The 19,057-nt window shown below is 45.4% G+C and overlaps 1 protein-coding gene across 1 annotated transcript; it reads left to right on the top strand.

The window, feature by feature from the left end:
• The first annotated feature begins 812 nt into the window (after positions 1-812).
• LOC140008739 (uncharacterized) lies at positions 813-16,976 on the top strand. The gene is made up of 3 exons (XM_072053603.1): positions 813-1,109; positions 1,168-3,286; positions 15,526-16,976. The coding sequence occupies exons 1-3, from the start codon at positions 813-815 to the stop codon at positions 16,974-16,976; spliced, it is 3,867 nt and encodes a 1,288-aa protein (XP_071909704.1).
• Positions 16,977-19,057: the final 2,081 nt, after the last annotated feature.

The following is a 19,057-nucleotide window of genomic DNA, read 5'->3' as shown; positions in this document are numbered from 1 at the left end:
TCCAATCTAGGCAATTGTTTTTGGAAGATTGAACCAAATGGAAGCTAATATGGTGAAGTATTTCTTTCTTCTTGGCTCAAGGAAGGGCCGGCCATCAAGGAGAAGAAAATGGTGATTTTTTGGTAATTTTTTTAGATATTTAACCAATTTGGTCAAAAGTCAAAAAATGAAATAATAATTCATAAGTCTTCTCCAATGAAATGGTGACACTTGTCATCACCATTAATGCATTCCTATCCTTTCTTTTCTCTCTCACATCAATCATTTCACACACTCTACTTATCTCTTAACACCCGATAAATTTTACACAGTATCCGGAATTTAACCTAATTGGCCGAATTTTTCCGAACTTTTCGCACTAGTGGGTCCCACGTCCAATATATATTCTTAATTTTCTAAAAATTCTCCAATACTAGAAAAATCATCTAAAAACTATAATTACTCATAAAAATTATCTGGGGAACTTTTCTCATAAAGAAAATGTGGAAAAAGGCGGGCGATAAATAAAACTCCACTTAAGCTTTCTAATATAATAACACTAGAGGTTTGCTAATCATTCAAACTTACTAAACCTTTGTAATTAAAACAAATCCTATATTTACCTATGTCAAGGCACACACTAGAGTACCAAATATAAACTATAGCTTGAACCTTATAATCATAATACGTAAACTAGGATTTTCAAGCTCAACCGAATTAGGGTTTCCTTCCTAGTCATAAAACCCTGATTTTTTTCTATACCGAATATCAAATAACCCTAATATCAACTTGCGAACGGACTGGGGCCTCACATGCTGCACTCATTATCGGATATGGAGGTGCAGGATTTTGAGCGTGACCCGTCCAGGTCGGCGAGTCATGCGCGGACACCCAGCCAGAGGCATAGGCGTCTTTGCTCGGACGGGGATAAACCGGGGGATCTGGTGTCGAGGGACCAGCTAAAACAGTTCCACAGGCTGTTGCTTCAACGCAAGGTCGTTGAGCCAGGAGAGGGCCAGGTTTTTGATCAGGATGGGTTGGAGAAGGTGAAGCAGCAGGAGGTCGCGGCGAATGACCAGCCAGCAGCTACGAGGAAGGGGGGCCGGTCTGCTAAGGCAATTCTTAATCAGGTAAATCTCCAATCGCAGAATCCTTACTCTTTACAGTCTCATGTTAAGTCCCTTTAAGTCTGTGGTTTGGAATATCCGTGGGGCTTCCCGCAGGGATTCGCTTAGATATTTACATAAGATTTGCAAAACTAATAAAATAAGGTTGCTGGTGTTGCTGGAACCTTTGTCGGATACTCCTCAACTTGAGGTGGTCCGACGGTTACTTGGGTTTGATAGTGCTCTGGGAGCATTGAATAATAAGGTGTGGGTTTATTGGTACAATGACATGGCGTTGAATTTCAAGGAACTGGCAGAGCAACTCCTTCACATGCACGTCACCTTCTCCTCGGGGTGCTCTATTCAATTCTCGGCAGTATATGCTCGGTGCACTAGGATGGGGCGACGAGATCTGTTGTCAGCAATGGGTGCTTTGGCAGGTGAAATTGTTGGGCCCTGGTTACTAGCAGGAGATTTTCACGTCATCTCCAGTATGGAGGAGCGCATCGGAGGTTCCCCGGCCAATGAAAGAAACATGGACGAATTTAATGATTCAATTGGCAATTGTGGTTTGACGGAGGTGCCTTTCGATGGTACTGTATTCACATGGACGAATGGTAGGGTGTGGCAGCGCTTGGATAGGGCCTTAATGAATCAGGATTGGGCTGTTGGGTATGAGTTCTCTCATGTCTCACATTTGTGCAGAGGTCGTTCGGATCATGCTCCACTGTTGATTAGCTGCCAGAATGGGAGTCCTAACAAACGTCCATTTAAATTTCTGAATGTCTGGCGGAGGCACTCAGGTTTCATGGAAGTGGTACAGCAGGGTTGGGTGATGCCGGTGAGGGGTGACGGTATGACGAAATTTAATCAAAAACTGCGGGCAGTTAAGGGTTGCCTGGGTGGATGGAATGTCCAGGTTTTTGGCAATATTTTTAACAGGGTCAGAGAGGCAGAGGTTGTTCTGAAACAACGGGAGGAGCAATATGACATTGAGAGGGACTCGGGTTCCAGATCAGCGCTGGAGGAGGCCAAGGCGGTTTATGCGAGGAGCCTGGCATGGGAATGTGAGTATTGGAGACAGAAGGCTGGCATCCGATGGTTGCAGGTGGGGGATGCTAATTCGGCATTTTTTCATTCTCGATGCCGTCAGCGTCGCAACTTTAATTTTATGGCTCGCATTAAAGATCAGTCGGGAACATGGGTGGAGCATATCCAAGACATCAAGCATTCAGCCGTGGACTTCTTTGCTTCTTTGTTAGCCTCTGAGCAACATGGATGGCAAGCTCCGGGGTTTCCTTTTACGCTCCCACATTTGGCTACTGCGGACAATGCCATGTTAAGTGCGCCACCTGACATGGAAGAATTGAAGGGGGTGGTTTTTGCGTTACAGGCAGATAGTGCTCCGGGACCTGATGGGTTTGGGGCTGGCTTTTACCAGGCTTGTTGGGATATTATCAAGTCTGATTTGTTGGAGGCGGTTCAGGCGTTCTTCCAGGGTATGCGTTTACCTAGGAGTTTTACTAGCACTTCTATTCTTCTCCTTCCTAAGGTTGCGGGCGCCACGCAATGGAAGGACTTCAGACCAATCAGTTTGTGCAACGTCTGCTCAAAGATTATTTCTAAGATCGTTTCAGATCGGTTGGGTAGGGTTCTTCCTGCTTTAGTGGACCCCTGGCAGACTGGCTTTGTACCAGGCCGTGGAATCACGGACAACATTCTTCTCACGCAAGAGTTGGTGGCAGATTTAGATCGGCGATTGAAGCACCCGAATCTCATGCTGAAATTGGATATGGAAAAGGCGTATGACAGGGTCGAGTGGCCTTTTCTTTTGTTTATGCTGCGAAAGTTTGGTTTTGAGGAAAAGGTGGTAGACATCATTTTTCGTCTGGTGTCTAATAATTGGTTTTCAGTATTGGTCAATGGGGAGGCTGCGGGATTTTTTAAGTCCTCAAAGGGGCTTCGGCAGGGGGACCCGGTGTCTCCTGCCCTTTTTGTATTAATTGCCGAGTTTTTAGGTCGAGATCATCTTCTGGTTAGTCAACCGGGCAGGTTGTTTGTTTCGTCAGGGACTCCGGTGCCCTACCTCGCTTTTGCTGATGACATGCTAATTTTTACAAGATGCTTGGAGGAGTGCCTGACTGCAATCAAGGGGTTTCTTACGGCGTACCAGGAGGCCTCTGGTCAAAGGGTAAATTGCAGTAAGAGCTCCTTTTTCTTGCCATCAGGGCTACTTCAAGGCAGGAGGAGGTGGTGCATAGGATTTTGGGTTTTCACGTCAATTATTTCCATTCACCTATTTGGGGGCACCTATTTATAAAGGCCGGCAGAGGAGTGTCTTGTTTGATGACATTGTATCCAAAATGCGGGCCCGCCTGGGGCACTGGAGTACTAAGTTGTTATCCTTTGGGGGTAAACTCGTCTTAGCACGGCATGTCCTAGCGTCATTGCCTATGTACTTACTTCAGGTGTTGGACCCTCCAAAGGCGGTGCTCACTCGGTTGGGCAGGATTTGTAATTCCTTTCTTTGGGATCATCAAGGGGAGAGGCGCATTGTGACAGCCCCACCTTCCCCTAAGGCGAACCAGAGGGGTTAGCGGACTGCCTGCCCAGCTCTCGCCAGGACTAACGGTACAGTTTACGTCGATCTATTACGTTCCGGAACATAGCAATGCGCGCAAACAAGTCAAAATCTCAAAATAAAAAAAAACGAAAGTTGAGGCCGAAGTGAATAGTGCAGTACACGTCAGAATCCGGCCGGATTCTCGGCCGGATACTGGGCCGAGAGTAAAATAAAAATTTTCAAAACTTCATCGCAATCCGGCCGACAATCCGGCCAAGATTCCGGCCAGATTGTCTGGCCGGATTCCAGGCCGAATGCAACTGGCCGGATTTCCAATTTTTCCTCAGGCAATCTGGCCTGCAATCCGGCCAGTTTCTGGCCGGATTCCTGGCCGGATTTGCTACTGTTCATCCTCGCCAAAAATTTTCCGTTTTCGTTTGAAGTCGTATCAATCCGAAATTCATCCAAATCACAGCCAAGCATATATATACATTGGAAATCAACATTTACAAGCCAAACGGCCTACCAAAGTATCCATTTAGTTCATACATATACAATTAGGCCAACACAAAACCTTCATTAAAGAAAGCTATACACTTAGGGTTATCACCCTCAAGGAGCTAAACAAAATTACATGTACAAGAGCTCAACTTGTCATCCAACTATCAAAATCTTTCCAAAAGTGTTCATTTTCCTGTAAGGAAAACAAATGGCACGGAATGAGCTAAAGCCCAGTGGTATACCACTACATAAGCAACCAAAGTCACATAAGCATAGCCAATCACTTAAAGTACACGATAAGCACTGAAGTACAACGGTAAAAGGATACAGTCGGCTCTCAAGAGCCTATTTCCACGCGTGCAATCTTGATCCATCCTCATTGAGCCTCCGTCAATGTTAAAAGTACCAAACCGTAGACCACACTTTACTTCCATTCCTTCCACCTATCATACCCCAACCGGGCCCGCACTCCATTCAGTAATATTTTTGGTAATACTCGAGTTTACCGGAACCAAGGGTCTCATTACCACAAGGTTCCCCAGTACAGTCCCCGTGGCGATTCAATCTTCACGACCAAGCCCTCGCCGGCTCGATCCAATTGACTACCAAACGGGGTTGAGCTCAGTAATGCAGTAAGGCCGTTGGACATCGTCCAAACGACATCAATTCAGTTTCCATGAAATGGAATTCACCAACCAATATATCAAGTTCAGTAATGTAATAAAACGGTAGCCATTCAGTGACAATATCAAAAGAGGTGAGGGCGGTCAAGTACACCCTCACCTTAATCAATTTCAATATTCGAGTAAGCCATCAAGGCATCACATAACATTTAACAAAGCCACATAGTAACAATTTAGTGAGTGGTATACTCACCAAGCAAGTAAGTGGTATTTCATGTACCACGATCACCAAGCCGTCGTGCACTACCTTCAAGCCCTAGAACATATAACACATACAATGAGACTCGATAACGAGTCATATAGCAACGCTAAACACAACCCCAAAAGGGTTTCATATGCATAAATAAGCATAATAGCAAACCAGAAATTAGAAAATGGCCTTAGTCTTGGCCCCAAATAGAAAACTGTTTTACACTCATTATGCGGTAATGGCGTCAAATTCTCTACGGTTATCGGATGGGGGTGTAAGACCCACCGTTTCGAAGCTATGAAACAGGGCTACAATAATGTCGAAGACCACTCAATCCAGTTCGTAACACAACTAGGTCAAATATGCCAAATACTAACCCAGAATTCCTAAAACAGGTTCGCAAAACACAAAAAACTGTAATCGGTATATCTCAGTCCATACAAGTCCAAATGCCGAAATTCCAAAGGCATATGTTAGATAAGACACTCCGCTACATTTCATCAGAAGACACCAACTCCAAAATCCTTACCAATTCCAGTCAAAATAGCCAATTACTATCGCAGTTTTCGCATTCTGTCCAAGGCAGAACAGCTACAGTAATTTCGTCATAACTCATTCTACATTAATCCAAATGACCTGAAATTTTACAGGAATCTCAATCACATCAATACCTACAACTTTCATGTTTTGAGAAAAGTCAAATTCGGCCTCTAACCCAGTGATCTAGAACCGGACAGAATTGGGGATTTAAGAACCCTAACTTTTCAAATTTCCAACCAAATCCAAAATTGATTGCATTTATCCACATTTTACACCCACTAGAGTCATTTTAGTCCATTGCCAATCATCACCAACAACCACACCATCATAATCCAATTTAACCAGAAAAATCATCATAAAATGGAAAATTTCACCAAATCACCTCCAATCAAGAAACAAATCATATATTTCAACCCTCATGCCACCATTAAGCACAAAATAAGCATCATTAGGTGTAGTAGAGTGTTTCAAGCTTCACTTACCAAGACCCAAGAGAGAGGAAGATGTTGGGCACCTTAATCCTTCAAACAAAGTTCACCAAACAACTTACTAGCTCTAGAAGGGAAAATTTTATGGAGTGAAATGGATGGAAGCAAACATTTTTGGTTGATTTGCACCAAGTAGAAGCTTGAAAATTGAAGAAAGCTCCTTCCTTTCTTGCTCAAGGTGGCCGGCCAACAAGGAGAGAAAAATGGTGATTTTTTGGTGAATTTTGGATATTTAATCCCTTGGTCAAATAAGTCAAGACAATGAATAGTAATTCTTAAAAGTTCAACCAATAAGAAAGTGACATGTGTCACTCTATTAAATGCATCCTTATCATTCTTTTCTCTCTCACATCAATCACTTCACACACCCTACTTATCTCTTAATACCCGATAAACTTTTAACAGTATCCGAAACTTAACCTTATTGGCCGAATTTTTCCGAACTTTTTGCACTAGTGGGTCCCACGTCCAATATTTATTCTTAATTTTCTAAAAACTCACCAATGCTAGAAAAATCATCTTAAAACTATAATTGCTCATAAAATCCTCCCAGAAAATATTTCTAAGCCAGAAAATACAGAAAACATGCAATTAAGGGGAAATAAACCCTAGGAAAATAATTAGGGTTTTACGGGTTCTCACACTCTCCCCCCCTTAAAAGAATTTCGTCCTCGAAATTTCTCACCTTAATTTCCAAAAAGGTTTGGATATTTCTTTCGCATTTCCTCTTCCATCTCCCAGGTAGCTTCCTCAACTCCGTGGTTCCTCCACAGCACTTTCACTAGCGGAATCCGCTTATTTCTGAGTTCTTTGACTTTTCGATCGAGTATTTCGACTGGTTTCTCTTCATAGGCCAGTGATTCATCCACTTCGACATCCTCCGGTTGCAATACATGGGATGGATCAGGATGGTACTTCTTTAGCATCGAGACGTGGAATACATCGTGGATTCGAGAGAGACCAGACGGTAGTTCCAATCGATACGCGACCGCTCCAACCCTCTGAAGGATCTTGTAGGGTCCGACGTACCGTGGTTGGAGTTTCTTTCCTTTCCCCGCTGTAAGACTTCGTAAGGGTGTGATCTTGAAGAATACGTAGTCTCCAACTTCAAACTCCAAGTCTTTCCTTCGGTTATCCGCGTAGCTCTTTTGTCGACTTTGAGCTGTTTGAAGTCGTTGCCGAATTAACTTGACCTTTTCCTGAGCCTCGTCCATCCAGGGAATGGTTGCCGGGTTCAGTGCTTTCTTTTCACCTACTTCGTCCCAGTAAATCGGTGAGCGGCACTTGCGTCCGTAGAGAGCTTCGTATGGAGCCATTTGAATTGACGAATGGAAGCTATTGTTGTACGCAAATTCTACCAAGGTCATGTGCTGACCCCAATTGCCTCCAAAGTCCAGAATACATGTTCGTAGCATGTCCTCAAGAGTCTGAATCGTCCGTTCCGACTGGCCATCCGTCTGAGGGTGATAGGTAGTGCTCAAATTGAGTTTCGTCCCCAGGGTTTCTTGAAATTTCTGCCAAAATCGTGATACGAACCGTGGATCCCGATCGGAAACGATGCTCACAGGCACACCGTGTAGTCTTACAACCTCATCCATGTACAGTCGAGCCAATTTATCCATTGAGTACTTCATGTTCACCGGCAAGAAATGGGCCGACTTGGTTAAGCGATCAACGATCACCCACACGGCATCGTATCCTCTTTGCGTCCTCGGTAAACCTGATACAAAGTCCATGGTGATGTTCTCCCACTTCCACTCGGGTATCTCCAAGGGTTGTAACAGACCCGATGGCTTTTGATGTTCCGCTTTCACCTGTTGGCAAACAAGACATTTCTGCACATATTGCGCGATTTCCTTCTTCATATTGTCCCACCAATAGGTTCCTTTCAGGTCTTGATACATTTTGCTGCTACCCGGATGGATTGTGTACTTAGACCTATGAGCTTCCTCCAGAATTTCTACTTTTAACGACTCATCCTTTGGTACTACGATTCGGTTCCGATACTTCAAAATACCCTCGGGACTCAAATTAAAGTCCGTAGTTTCTCCCTTTTCCAATTTCTCTCTCCACTTCCGTACCATCAAATCCTTGCCTTGCGCCTCTTTTATACGTTCCAGTAGAGTGGATGTCACCCTTACATTGCTAAATATCACCTTATGACTCCCCAGACAGGGTTTCCACTCGCACACGGACTCTAGCAAATCCCATTCCTTAATCATTAGTCCTGCTACTTGCACTTTACGACTCAAGGCATCCGCTACTACATTTGCCTTTCCCGGATGGTAGTTGATTGTACAATGGTAGTCCTCCAGAAATTCCATCCGTCGCCGTTGCCTCATGTTCAGTTCCTTCTGGGAGAAAAGGTACCTAAGACTCTTGTGATCCGAAAACACTTCGAAGGTCACCCCATATAGGTAATGCCTCCACTTTTTCAGTGCGAACACAACTGCAGCTAATTCTAGATCGTGAGTCGGATAGTTTTGCTCGTGAAGCTTCAATTTCCTAGAGGCAAAAGCAATCACATTCCGGTTCTGCATCAAAACACATCCCAATCCCTCTCGCGACGCGTCCGCATATACTGCAAACCCGTCCACTCCATTTGGCAAGACCAGTACCGGAGCCATGGTCAATCTTTTCTTTAACTCCTGAAAATTCGTTTCGCATCTGCCGTTCCAGATAAACTGGCCATGCTTCTTTGTCAAGTCAGTTAAAGGTCCTGCCAGTTTGGAAAAATCCTTAATAAATCTTCGGTAATACCCAACTAGCCCTAGAAAGCTACGAATTTCCGTGGGGGTTTCTGGCCTCTTCCAATTTGTCACGGCCTCAACCTTCGCCGGGTCCACCGAAATACCTTCGTGGGAGATCACGTGCCCTAGAAATGCTATTTTCTCCAACCAGAACTCGCATTTGCTAAACTTGGCGTACAGCTGATGCTCCCTCAACGTCTGCAACAGCACTCTCAAATGCTCCTCATGCTCCTCGCGTGATTTAGAGTAGACCAAAATGTCGTCAATAAACACCACGACAAATCGGTCCAGGTAGGGTTTAAAAACCCTATGCATTAAGTCCATGAAGGCGGCGGGAGCATTGGTCAGTCCAAAGGGCATAACGGCGAACTCGTAATGCCCGTATCTCGAGTTTTCGGAATGTCCTCCTTCTTTATCAATAACTGATAGTATCCCTGTCGGAAGTCCAACTTGGAGAAGACCACTGCTCCTTGCAACTGGTCGAACAATTCGTCGATGTGGGGCAGTGGATACTTATTCTTGATCGTCACGTTGTTCAGCCCCCGGTAATCAATGCACATCCTCAAAGTTCCATCCTTTTTCTTCACGAATAGAACAGGAGCTCCCCAAGGAGACTCACTCTCGTGAATGAATCCCCACTCCAAAAGGTCTTGCAATTGCAACTTCAGCTCCTTAAGTTCTGCAGGCGCCATTCGGTAAGGGGTTTTCGAGATAGGTGCAGTTCCAGGTAAAAGATCTATTCGAAATTCTATCTCCCTTTCCGGAGGTAAGGCCACTAACTCATCAGGAAACACATCCGGAAATTCCCTCACTACGGCGACGTCTTCCACATTCAACTTATCCGTAGGGGTATTAATTAGAAAGGCCAAATATCCTTGCGCCCCTCTACTTATCAGTTTCCTAGCTCGAATGCCCGAAATGAGAGCAGATGAGGCTAACCTACCCCTTATATCCAACCTTAAGGTTGCCTCGCCCGGAATGCGAAATTCAACTATTTTCGTTTTACAGTCCAGTTGGGCGTTATATTTGGCTAACCAGTCCATACCCAAAATCACGTCGTACCCCTTAATGGACAAGCTAATCAGGTCTCCTAGAAACCTCCGCTCACCTACCCATACATCGCAATCCCTATAAACCATACTAGTCACCAAACGTTGATTCCCCGTAGGTGTACTAACCTCTAAGTCATATGGTAAGCTAGCAGGTTTTATATCGATGCCACACATGAAATCAGGGTTAACAAACGAATGAGTGGCACCAGGATCAATTAAAACTTTGGCAAAGCGGTGGAAAATAGGGATCGTACCTTCTACGACCTCGGAAGACTCTGGGATCTGGTGGGGCTCTAAGGAATATACCCTACCCGGAACTTTTGGTTTGGATCCGTCTCCCTTGGCCGATCCAGTATTGGTCCTCGACGGTAGTTGGCCCCCCTTTCCGTCTTATTTCAGGACTGGACATGTAGCTAGTTGATGGTCCGCACTTCCACACCGCAGGCATTTACCCAGTTTCCTCCAGCAATTATCCTCGGTGTGGTTTGTCTTCCCACAGTGCCCACAGGGACCGCGAGGTGCAGAAGCCGAGCCACTCTGACCGTTTCCCCTTTGTCCTCGCCCAGCTTGGCCACCCCGGAACGGAGTCCCTCTGCCTGACCCAGAATGACGACCACCTCCAGTTCCTCGTCCAAACTTGGAGGGAGTGCTCTTCTCACCTTGTCCAGACGTACTCCCAGGAAAACCACGCTTTTTAGCCTGGAAGTTTCGGACCTGCAGCCGTGCACTCTCTACCCGTTGGGCTTTTTCCATTGCCTCGCTAAACGTGGTGATTTGAGCCGCCGCGAGGTCTTTCTGGATCTCAACGTTCAAGCCCTGAATAAAGCGCCTCACGCGTCGTTGCTCGGTCATGATTAATTCAGGCGCGAATTTGGACAGGCGGGTAAACTGACTCTCGTACTCCGCCACAGTCTGAGCCCCTTGCCGGAGCCGGATAAACTCGTCCTCCTTCCTCTCCTAGACTAGAGGAGGGAAAAACTTAGCATTAAACTCTCGTATAAAGTTCACCCATGTCCTCGGTGTCTGCTCTCGCTCCCATTTCTGTCTAATTACGTTCCACCAGGAACGGGCAGCCCCTTCAAGTTGAAACACGGCAAAAGTGACCTGCTGTTCGTCCGGGTAGTGTAGAGCCGCGAATATGTCTACCATCTTCTCCAGCCATTTCTCAGCAACATCAGGGTCGGGTCCCCCAATAAACTTTGGCGGAGAAAACTTTTGGAAACGTTCTAGCGCCCTATCTTCGCTCTCGATATGATGGCCAGGGTTTCCGGGGTTAGGATTTGGGTTTTGGCCCTGTTGTTGCACTACTTGTGCAAGTAGGTTGGTCATTTGCTGCATAGCAGCAGCTATTTGAACGTTAGGGTCTATCTGGGGTTCAGGATTTGGTCCAGTAGAGGCTTCCCCCGTTTCCCTAACCGGTGTGGGTTGCCTACCGCGCCCGCGTCCCCGACCACTTCGTGTTCCTTCCATAAGGTATACTTGGTCTAGGCAAGATTACTAAACCAAAGCAGTAACAAAGCATGTAAGTAACAAATAAACTTTCACTTAGCACATAGCGATGCATTTCAAACAAGATCACAAGCACACATATATACAAGCCAAACACAGATTTACAATCAGTCAGTCAAGTACGGCCAAAGCACGTACGTACACAAAAGATCCACCTGAGAATAGGCCTATCAAAAGAGATTTACACGTAGCTAACTCTTCATCCAAAACGGTTAGCTAAGGCTCTATCCCTATCCCTATGTACATTCAAAACCCACCACTAGCCAAAAGGTGCCCAGATATCATAGCTTAGTCGGTTGCCGGGGTCTGAGACCCAGGCGATGGGGTAGATTCCTCCCCAGCCTCGGCCCCAGCATACGAGGCCTCATCGCTAGACTCCTCGAGTCCATCGTCGCATAGGTTAAGGATCGTCTCAGCACGACCCCTCACTTTGCGAGCTCGCTTGACCTCACGCTCGCGACCATCCCTCAGTTGATCACATAGGTCATTAACTCGGTCCTCCGCCTCATTCACGTCATACTCAAGCTCCATAATACGTGCGGCTTGCTTGTCATTGGTCGCCTTCGCCTGAGCCACCTCAGCCTCCAATGTAGCAACCGCAGCTTCAAGCTTAGTATTTTCCTTAGCAAACTCCTCGCGTTCCTTTGCCACCGACAAAACTAGTGTATTTGGGTAGGCATAATTGCTACGGCACTCACACTGTCGAACGCGGCTAGCCGGGCTCCAACGCACCACGGCCCCCTTCTGCCTCAGTCGATACTTAATTGTTGGCAGGGTGCTACGAGGACGATCGCCTACCGGACGGTCACTCGGGTCACCACTCGCATCCATCCTATAACAAAGGAAGAATTAACATGAATAACCTTAATAGGTATAAACAAAAGCATCCTCAAGTCCAGCACTTCTATCACACCCAGGCTAGTTCAAACCTAGGCTCTGATACCACCTGTGACAGCCCCACCTTCCCCTAAGGCGAACCAGAGGGGTTAGCGGACTGCCTGCCCATCTCTCGCCAGGACTAACGGTACAGTTTACGTCGATCTATTACGTTCCGGAACATAGCAATACGCGCAAACAAGTCAAAATCTCAAAATAAAAAAAAATGAAAGTTGAGGCCGAAGTGAATAGTGCAGTACACGTCAGAATCCGGTCATTTCCGGCCGGATTCTCGGCCGGATACTGGGCCGAGAGTAAAATAAAAATTTTCAAAACTTCATCGCAATCCGGCCGACAATCCGGCCAAGATTCCGGCCGGATTGTCTGGCCGGATTCCAGGCCAAATGCAACTGGCGGGATTTCCAATTTTTCCTCAGGCAATCCGGCCAGTTTCTGGCCGGATTCCTGGCCGGATTCCTGGCCGGATTTGCTACTGTTCATCCTCGCCAAAAATTTTCCGTTTTCGTTTGAAGTCGTATCGATCCGAAATTCATCCAAATCACAGCCAAGCATATATATACATTGGAAATCAACATTTACAAGCCAAACGGCCTACCAAAGTATCCATTTAGTTCATACATATACAATTAGGCCAACACAAGCCCTTCATTAAAGAAAGCTATACACTTAGGGTTATCACCCTCAAGGAGCTAAACAAAATTACATGTACAAGAGCTCAACTCGTCATCCAACTATCAAAATCTTTCCAAAAGTGTTCATTTTCCTGTAAGGAAAACAAATGGCACGGAATGAGCTAAAGCCCAGTGGTATACCACTACATAAGCAACCAAAGTCACATAGGCATAGCCAATCACTTAAAGTACACGATAAGCACTGAAGTACAACGGTAAAAGGATACAGTCGGCTCTCAAGAGCCTATTTCCACGCGTGCAATCTTGATCCATCCTCATTGACCCTCCGTCAATGTTAAAAGTACCAAACCGTAGACCACACTTTACTTCCATTCCTTCCACCTATCATACCCCAACCGGGCCCGCACTCCATTCAGTAATATTTTTGGTAATACTCGAGTTTACCGGAACCAAGGGACTCATTACCACAAGGTTCCCCAGTACAGTCCCCGTGGCGATTCAATCTTCACGACCAAGCCCTCGCCGGCTCAATCCAATTGACTACCAAACGGGGTTGAGCTCAGTAATGCAGTAAGGCCGTTGGACATCGTCCAAACGACATCAATTCAGTTTCCATGAAATGGAATTCACCAACCAATATATCAAGTTCAGTAATGTAATAAAACGGTAGCCATTCAGTGACAATATCAAAAGAGGTGAGGGCGGTCAAGTACACCCTCACCTTAATCAATTTCAATATTCGAGTAAGCCATCAAGGCATCACATAACATTTAACAAAGCCACATAGTAACAATTTAGTGAGTGGTATACTCACCAAGCAAGTAAGTGGTATTTCATGTACCACGATCACCAAGCCGTCGTGCACTACCTTCAAGCCCTAGAACATATAACACATACAATGAGACTCGATAACGAGTCATATAGCAACGCTAAACACAACCCCAAAAGGGTTTCATATACATAAATAAGCATAATAGCAAACCAGAAATTAGAAAATGGCCTTAGTCTTGGCCCCAAATAGAAAACTGTTTTACACTCATTATGCGGTAATGGCGTCAAATTCTCTACGGTTATCGGATGGGGGTGTAAGACCCACCGTTTCGAAGCTATGAAACAGGGCTACAATAATGTAGAAGACCACTCAATCCAGTTCGTAACACAACTAGGTCAAATATGCCAAATACTAACCCAGAATTCCTAAAACAGGTTCGCAAAACACAAAAAACTGTAATCGGTATATCTCAGTCCATACAAGTCCAAATGCCGAAATTCCAAAGGCATATGTTAGCTAAGACACTCAGCTACATTTCATCAGAAGACACCAACTCCAAAACCCTTACCAATTCCAGTCAAAATAGCCAATTACTATCGCCATTTTCGCATTCTGTCCAAGGCAGAACAGCTACAGTAATTTCGTCATAACTCATTCTACATTAATCCAAATGACCTGAAATTTTATAGGAATCTCAATCACATCAATACCTACAACTTTCATGTTTTGAGAAAAGTCAAATTCGGCCTCTAACCCAGTGATCTAGAACCGGACAGAATTGGGGATTTAAGAACCCTAACTTTTCAAATTTCCAACCAAATCCAAAATTGATTGCATTTATCCACATTTTACACCCACTAGAGTCATTTTAGTCCATTGCCAATCATCACCAACAACCACACCATCATAATCCAATTAAACCAGAAAAATCATCATAAAATGGAAAATTTCACCAAATCACCTCCAATCAAGAAACAAATCATATATTTCAACCCTCATGCCACCATTAAGCACAAAATAAGCATCATTAGGTGTAGTAGAGTGTTTCAAGCTTCACTTACCAAGACCCAAGAGAGAGGAAGATGTTGGGCGCCTTAATCCTTCAAACAAAGTTCACCAAACAACTTACTAGCTCTAGAAGGGAAAATTTTATGGAGTGAAATGGATGGAAGCAAACATTTTTGGTTGATTTGCACCAAGTAGAAGCTTGAAAATTGAAGAAAGCTCCTTCCTTTCTTGCTCAAGGTGGCCGGCCAACAAGGAGAGAAAAATGGTGATTTTTTGGTGAATTTTGGATATTTAATCCCTTGGTCAAATAAGTCAAGACAATGAATAGTAATTCTTAAAAGTTCAACCAATAAGAAAGTGACATGTGTCACTCTATTAAATGCATCCTTATCATTCTTTTCTCTCTCACATCAATCACTTCACACACTCTACTTATCTCTTAATACCCGATAAACTTTTAACAGTATCCGAAACTTAACCTTATTGGCCGAATTTTTCCGAACTTTTCGCACTAGTGGGTCCCACGTCCAATATTTATTCTTAATTTTCTAAAAACTCACCAATGCTAGAAAAATCATCTTAAAACTATAATTGCTCATAAAATCCTCCCAGAAAATATTTCTAAGCCAGAAAATACAGAAAACATGCAATTAAGGGGAAATAAACCCTAGGAAAATAATTAGGGTTTTACGGGTTCTCACACGCATTCATTGGTCTTCCTGGGATAAGTTATGTTTTCCCTTTGACGAAGGGGGTCTTGGGTTTCGATCCTTCAAGGACATGGCACGGGCTTTCGCAGCAAAATTATGGTGGCGTTTTAGGCTTGGAGATTCCATCTGGGCGGCTTTCATGCAGGCCAAGTACATCAAAGGGAGTCACCCATCGGCGGCAATGCGGGCTACAGCTACGTGGCGCCGTCTTCGATCGGTCCTGTGGTTGAGCCGAACATTAGGTGGTGTTTAGGGGAAGGTCTAGTGGATTTTTGGAAGGACAGGTGGGTTTTTCATGAGCCCTTACAGCAGGTTGTGGTTAGTTTGGAGAGGCCTCATTTTCTTGTCTCGGAGTTTATTACTTTGGAGGGATGGGATGAACGGCGTCTTGCCCGGTGGGTTCCGGAGTTTGTTGTTCGTGCGATTATAGACATACCCTTTGACTTATCTCAGAAAGATAGAATGGTTTGGTTGCCTTCACCGTCGGGGTGTTTCTCGGTCAAGTCGGCATGGGAGGTGCTTCGGCAAAGGCGGCATCATTCCTTGGTTGATTCATTATTATGGCCTTCGGTCCTGCCAGCAAAAATGTCCTTTTTGGCTTGGCGATTGGTGCGTAATGCCCTTCCTCTGGATGTTGCGTTGCGGTCGCGGGGGCTGGCCTTGCCCTCTAGATGTGGGTGTTGCTATCTGGATGAGGAGGCTCTGTTGCATGTTTTTCTAACGGGTCCGGTGGCATCGGAAGTGTGGCGGAGGGTGTCTGGCCGTTTTGGTTTTCAGCTGCAGAATTGCTGGAGTATGGCGTCGGTTTTTGTAGCTTGGTATTTCACTTCTCCGTCATCTTCAAAAAATCATATTCGGGCGTTTATGCCAGTTGTTGTGTGCTGGTTTCTTTGGTTAGCAAGGAATCATGAGCGCTACCATGGCGTGCGATGGGGCAGCAATAAGATCATCCACGAGGTGGAGGTTTTCTTGGAACAGCTTGGGAGGGCGAATAGGCTTCATCGGTCGCATTTCACGGGAGATGCTGATTGTGAGTTGCTTCGCATTATTCAAGCCCCTCCTCGGAGGAGGACCCTTCGTGCGATCGCCTGGGTGAAACCGCCTCCTGGGGTGCTTAAATTCAACTCGGACGCTAGTGTGAATCAGGGTAGGGCCTCAGGTGGGGGTTTGCTGCGGGATAGTCAAGGGAAAGTGATTTTTGCCTTTTATAAGGAATTCGGAGAGCAGGATGTGTTGTCAGCAGAAAGCTTGGCGTTGTTTTTTGGCCTCCACTTGTGTTCACAGAGGGGTTTGCGTCCCGCGTTGGTTGAAGTCGATTCCAAGGCTTTGGTGCAATTGGTAGTCTCGGGGGCAATTGCTAAGTGGCCATTATGTAATACCTTGCGAAAAATTAGGGGTCTCCTTGAGGGTTTCTCGGCCTCCGTTTCACATATTTTCCGTGAGGCTAACTCCTCGGCGGATAGATTAGCAGCTGTTGGGGCAGGTGGCGTTTGCATTTATGAGCATATTCACCAAGTGCCGGCAATTGTTCGGGCCTCTATCGTGCTGGACTCACGTGGGGTGCCAGGTGTTCGCTGGTTTGATGAGGAGGGTTAGGTTCTATGTTTCACACGTAGGCTTAAACTTTTGGGGCGGTAGCGTCCTTTTCTTTTGGTTTTGACTTTGAGGTTTGTTCTGTTTTGATTGGCAATAATATTTGGGGCTGGCATCCCTTCCCCCTATACGGGGCTTGCCGGAAAAAAAAAAATGAAGTCCATGGTGATGTTCTCCCACTTCCATTCGGGTATCTCAAGGGGTTGTAGTAAGCTTGATGGTTTTTGGTGCTCCGCCTTAACTTGTTGGCAAACGAGACATTTCTGCACATACAGAGCGATTTCCTTCTTCATATTGTCCCACCAATAGGCTCCTTTCAGGTCCTGATACATCTTGCTGCTACCCGGATTGATTGTATACTTGGATCGATGGGCCTCCTCTAAGATCTCCGTTTTCAATGCTTCATCTTTTGGCACCACTATTCGGTTCCGGTATTTTAAAATACCCTCAGGACTAAAGTTGAAATCAGTGGTTTCCCCTTTTTCCACCTTCTCTCCCCATTTTCGCAGCATTGAATCCTCCTTTTGTTCTTCTTTAATCCGCTCCAGTAGGGTGGAAGTTACCCTAATATTACCGAGAACCACTTTATGACTCCCAAGGCAGGGTTTCCACTCGCAAACGGATTCCAACAAATCCCACTCTATGATCATTAGCCCTGCTACCTGAACCTTGCGACTTAAGGCATCGGCCACCACGTTCGCCTTCCCCGGATGGTAGTTGATAGTACAATCGTAATCTTCTAAAAATTCCATCCACCGTCGCTGCCTCATATTCAGTTCCTTTTGGGAGAAAAGATACCTAAGACTTTTATGGTCTGAGTACACCTCGAACGTTGCCCCATATAGGTAGTGCCTCCATTTCTTCAGAGCGAAAACAACCGCAGCTAACTCCAGATCATGGGTTGGGTAGTTTTGCTCATGGGGTTTTAACTTCCTAGAGGCAAAAGATATCACATTTCAATTCTGCATCAGTACACACCCTAACCCTTCTCGTGACGCATCAGTATAAATGGCAAACCCATCAACTCCGTTAGGCAGGACTAAAACTGGCGCCATAGTCAACCTTTTCTTTAACTCCTAAAAGCTCGCATCACATTTGGCATTCCACACAAACCGACTATGCTTCTTTGTCAAGTCGGTTAAAGGACCGGCCAACTTGGAAAAATCTTTAATGAAACACTGGTAATACCCCGCTAAACCTAGAAAACTACGAACCTCGGTAGGGTTTTCTGGTCTCTTCCAATTAGTCACGGCCTCTACTTTCGCCGGGTCAACCGAGATGCCCTCTTGGGAAATTACATGCCCTAGAAAGGAAATTTTGTCCAGCCAAAACTCGCACTTGCTGAACTTGGCGTGCAATTGATGGTCTCTTAAGGTTTGTAAGACGGTTCTCAAGTATTGCTCGTGCTCCTCATGCGTCTTGGAGTAAACCAGTATGTCGTCGATGAAGACCACAACAAATCGATCCAAGTAGGGTTTAAAAACCCTATGCATTAAGTCCATGAAGGCGGCAGGGGCATTGGTCAGTCCGAAGGGCATAACGGTGAACTCATAGTGCCCGTATCTCGAATTGAAAGTGGTTTTCGGAATATCCTCTTTTCTGATCAACAATTGGTAATGCCCCTGGCGGAGGTCCAATTTCGAGAAGACCACCGCTCCTTGCAACTGGTCGAACAACTCATCAATATGGGGCAGTGGATACTTATTCATAATCGTGACGTTGTTCAGGCCCCGGTAATCAATACACATTCTCAAACTACCGTCCTTTTTCTTCACAAACAGGACAAGAGCTCCCAAGGAGGCCCGCTCTCGTGAACGAACGCTCGCTCCAAAAGGTCTTGTAATTGCAATTTTTGCTCCTTGAGCTCCGCAGGGGCCATTCGGTATGGGGTTTTTGAGATAGGCGAGGTTCCCGGTAACAAGTCGATCTTGAATTCTACCTCTCTCTCCGGAGGTAAAGATACTAACTCGTTAGGAAATACATCCAGGTATTCCCTTACTATAGGTACGTCTTTCACTTTCAATTTATCCGTGGGAGTGTTGATCAGAAAGGCTAAAAATCCTTGCGCCCTTCTGTTTAGCAGT

This window comes from Coffea arabica, chromosome 6c (assembly GCF_036785885.1).
Source record: "Coffea arabica cultivar ET-39 chromosome 6c, Coffea Arabica ET-39 HiFi, whole genome shotgun sequence".
In the NCBI taxonomy this organism is placed as follows: Eukaryota; Viridiplantae; Streptophyta; class Magnoliopsida; order Gentianales; family Rubiaceae; genus Coffea; species Coffea arabica.
This window is presented reverse-complemented; position numbering and strand designations above follow the sequence as displayed.

Excerpts from the sequence above, each read along its gene's own strand:
- LOC140008739 (XM_072053603.1), top strand. The coding sequence starts at position 813 with ATGGAGGTGCAGGATTTTGAGCGTGACCCGTCCAGGTCGGCGAGTCAT. Across the intron at positions 1,110-1,167 it reads CTAAGGCAATTCTTAATCAG|TCTGTGGTTTGGAATATCCG; the intron begins GTAAATCTCCAA and ends AGTCCCTTTAAG. Across the intron at positions 3,287-15,525 it reads TGGTCAAAGGGTAAATTGCA|GCCAAGTACATCAAAGGGAG; the intron begins GTAAGAGCTCCT and ends GCTTTCATGCAG.